General features: G+C 30.4%; 1 protein-coding gene across 1 annotated transcript; it reads left to right on the forward strand.

Annotated features, from left to right (window-relative positions):
- Nucleotides 1-1029: 1029 nt before the first annotated feature.
- Nucleotides 1030-2664, forward strand: LOC136987986 (DBH-like monooxygenase protein 1). Its single transcript, XM_067285755.1, has 4 exons — nucleotides 1030-1047; nucleotides 1385-1518; nucleotides 2077-2242; nucleotides 2590-2664. The coding sequence occupies exons 1-4, from the start codon at nucleotides 1030-1032 to the stop codon at nucleotides 2662-2664; spliced, it is 393 nt and encodes a 130-aa protein (XP_067141856.1).
- Nucleotides 2665-2948: the final 284 nt, after the last annotated feature.

A 2948-nucleotide genomic window follows, 5' to 3' on the forward strand; every position in this document is an offset into this window, starting at 1 on the left:
TTGCAGGTGAAAGAACAGAAGCCAAAACGACATATAACTGATGAATGTAGCAGAAGCACTTATTCTAAGTCACTACTATAGCTACTAAAATTTTCGAGATGCGCATAATCAATGAGATATTAGATAAAGCACGGTTTTTTAAACTCATTTCGCCCTGTGGGCACTCAGACGGCCTTTTGTAGCAAGTCCGACATATCTGGTCAGACCACTCTCCAAAAAATTTATGGGTTTTTCGACCCGTCCTGATACAATCCCGTGTCACCAAAGTGGTATGCTACCAGCGGTTCCTGCAGACTATAAAAAAGGGTAGCACAAACTATAAAAAAAAGCAACGTACTGTACATTATGCAAGGAGCTTCAAACTCTGATTCAACGTTAAATCAGCGATCCCACAAAGTGGCACTGGTTGCATTCGGGGCTAAATTGGCCTTGAAAACAAGGAATGGGGTTTTGGTCAACATACCGCAAAGTTGCATGAGTTGCAATGGCCAAATATCGTTCATTAGTTTCTTTCAAATTTGCAGAACTAGAAGTTACAAATTTTCTGTTGTCTGGGGACTTCTTGGAGATTAGGAAAAGTGTAACCGAGACGAAAAGCACTTGCTCCAAGTGGCGTCCCTGTATGCTACCAATCTCAGCCATTCAACTGTCTGGAAAACATAATCAAACCTTTCTTTCTAAGACATGCTTGTGAGATATTCTAAATATAAAGACAAGAAACTAAATACACAAGTTTTTCGCTTGCAATTGTTTATAAACTCATACCTTCTTAAAGAGGAACCGATTTATGCTGTTTTGTTATTGCACTCAATGTCAACTCGCGTGCCACTCGATTCATTTCATTCAATTAGTCAACCGTAGTAATTCGTTTGGAATTTTTATAGTTGGCTACCTTTTCGTATATTTTCCAGATGTTTTGAATGCATTCTACCCATTGTGTCAGGAAGAAAATTAGGCGATAATGGCCGAAAAATGCAAAGGAAAAGCATTTCTTTGTATACGAAACGAAAAGTACGGTCCATTCTAAAAATGCAGATAAAAACTTCAGTATTAATAAGCTCACGTTTCTTTTTTCTTCGCAACACGCTCGTTTAAGAAGTCATTTATTTAAAGGAACAGAAAAATGCTTAGTATTTAAGTACATGATCATACTCAATAATTAATAGTATAAAAGAAAAAAAAAAGCCATTTTCTCAATGATATTTATAAAGAAACTAGAGATAAGTCAGAAAATCTGTAGCTATCAGAAATCGATTTGATATATTTCAGGAAAGAAATGAATCTTCATAACACGTGTATCGATAACCGGATGGCCGAACCATTAATAAAACACAAGATTATAAAGAATAATATATCACTTAAATAAATTTATTATATTTTTTAGGGAGGATTATCGACGAAAAGTGAAATGTGTCTGGCATTTTTTGGTTATTATCCAAGATTAAACATATCCTATTTAAGTAGTTGTCCGTCACCTTACAATATTGTGACAAAACTCGGAGTCAAAGAAATGTCAGAGTAAGTTAAATAACTTATTTTTAAATATAATTGAATCACTATTCACTTTTTATTTCTGATAATGTATAAATACAATGAGTATCAAGAAATAGTAAAATTTCAGAATTTTACAAACAATAGAAATAGATCTGTAATTCATATTTACTCTTTATTTTAAATAATAGTATAAGTAACATTTTGTTTATCCTATAACTTTTAATATTTAACTTATTTTATTCAGATTTATATATATATATATATATATATATATATCACAATCAATTTACTTAATTCTTGTGTTATGCATAACTGCCGCGGATTATAATCACCTGATACTTTGGAGAAATTTACAATTTATCAGAATCCCCGTTAATTGTGCATAATTTCGAATTATTACTAGTCAATACGCTAAATGTAATTGAAAACAGAAAAATTATTTTTTTTTTCTGTAGAGTATTTCACGTTTAATTTAGTAAATATTTCAAAACATTGAATTTTTAACTTAATATCAATTGGCACAAGCACCGAATTTGAATAATTTAATTATGAAATTTTATTGATATAAGTTATTTTTTCCAGTGATGACAGATTCGTCATTTCTCCATTAACTGGAAAGAATCAGAGTTATTACGAGTTTCTGAATACTTATCCATGGGATTACCAATCTGTGAATACTGTACAGAATGCAATGAGGTACGGTCCTCAAATAAATATTTGCGCTGATAGAGGAGGAAAAGGAATACTGGTAATTAAATTTCGTATTGTAAACTATTTTAACTTAAGATTTGTGGTTCTAGTTCTTGTTTGGATTGGTAATTCTACAAAAAATCTTTTTAATTTCACACTGTCTTCATGTTTGCTATGATTCTGTGATATTGATTTATATATTTCATATAGTTCTTGCTGATTTTTAGATTTTCACTCCCAACTTTTCGATTTTCCATGTTAAATTGTCAAATCTGAATGTGTGATCAATCTCTTCTTTTATCATGTTTAATATGCAGATTAAATATTATGTGTTTGGTAAATATTGATATATATATATATTAGTTTTTGAGACTAAAATTAATTCGTAGTTATTATTATTTTCAGACTTTTGTTCTATCCAAATATCCTAAAGTGAAGAAGATTCACGAAGAAAAGTACAAATGCAGAAGTAATAAGTAAATGAAATTTATATCACGCAGCATATGTATGTGATCCTTAAAAAAATATAAAAGTATGATTAACGACTGAGATTAAAATTTTCACAAAGGAATATATTGGTTAACGAGTAAATAAACTAATGAAATCCTATTGAAATGACGTGTGTAGCAGAAGAATGCGGCTCGAATTTATAATAAATAAAGCAAATAATTTATGAAGATATAATATGAATCCACGTATAGTTTTAGCTGTTCGTTCTATATTGATATTCATTCTAATCTATATTTACGCCAGGGTTTTCTTTT

This window comes from Centruroides vittatus, unplaced genomic scaffold, assembly GCF_030686945.1.
Source record: "Centruroides vittatus isolate TY-2023 unplaced genomic scaffold, ASM3068694v2 scaffold_2979, whole genome shotgun sequence".
NCBI classification, from domain to species: domain Eukaryota; kingdom Metazoa; phylum Arthropoda; class Arachnida; order Scorpiones; family Buthidae; genus Centruroides; species Centruroides vittatus.

Excerpts from the sequence above, each read along its gene's own strand:
- LOC136987986 (XM_067285755.1), top strand. Across the intron at positions 1,519-2,076 it reads GGAGTCAAAGAAATGTCAGA|TGATGACAGATTCGTCATTT; the intron begins GTAAGTTAAATA and ends TATTTTTTCCAG. Across the intron at positions 2,243-2,589 it reads GAGGAGGAAAAGGAATACTG|ACTTTTGTTCTATCCAAATA; the intron begins GTAATTAAATTT and ends TATTATTTTCAG.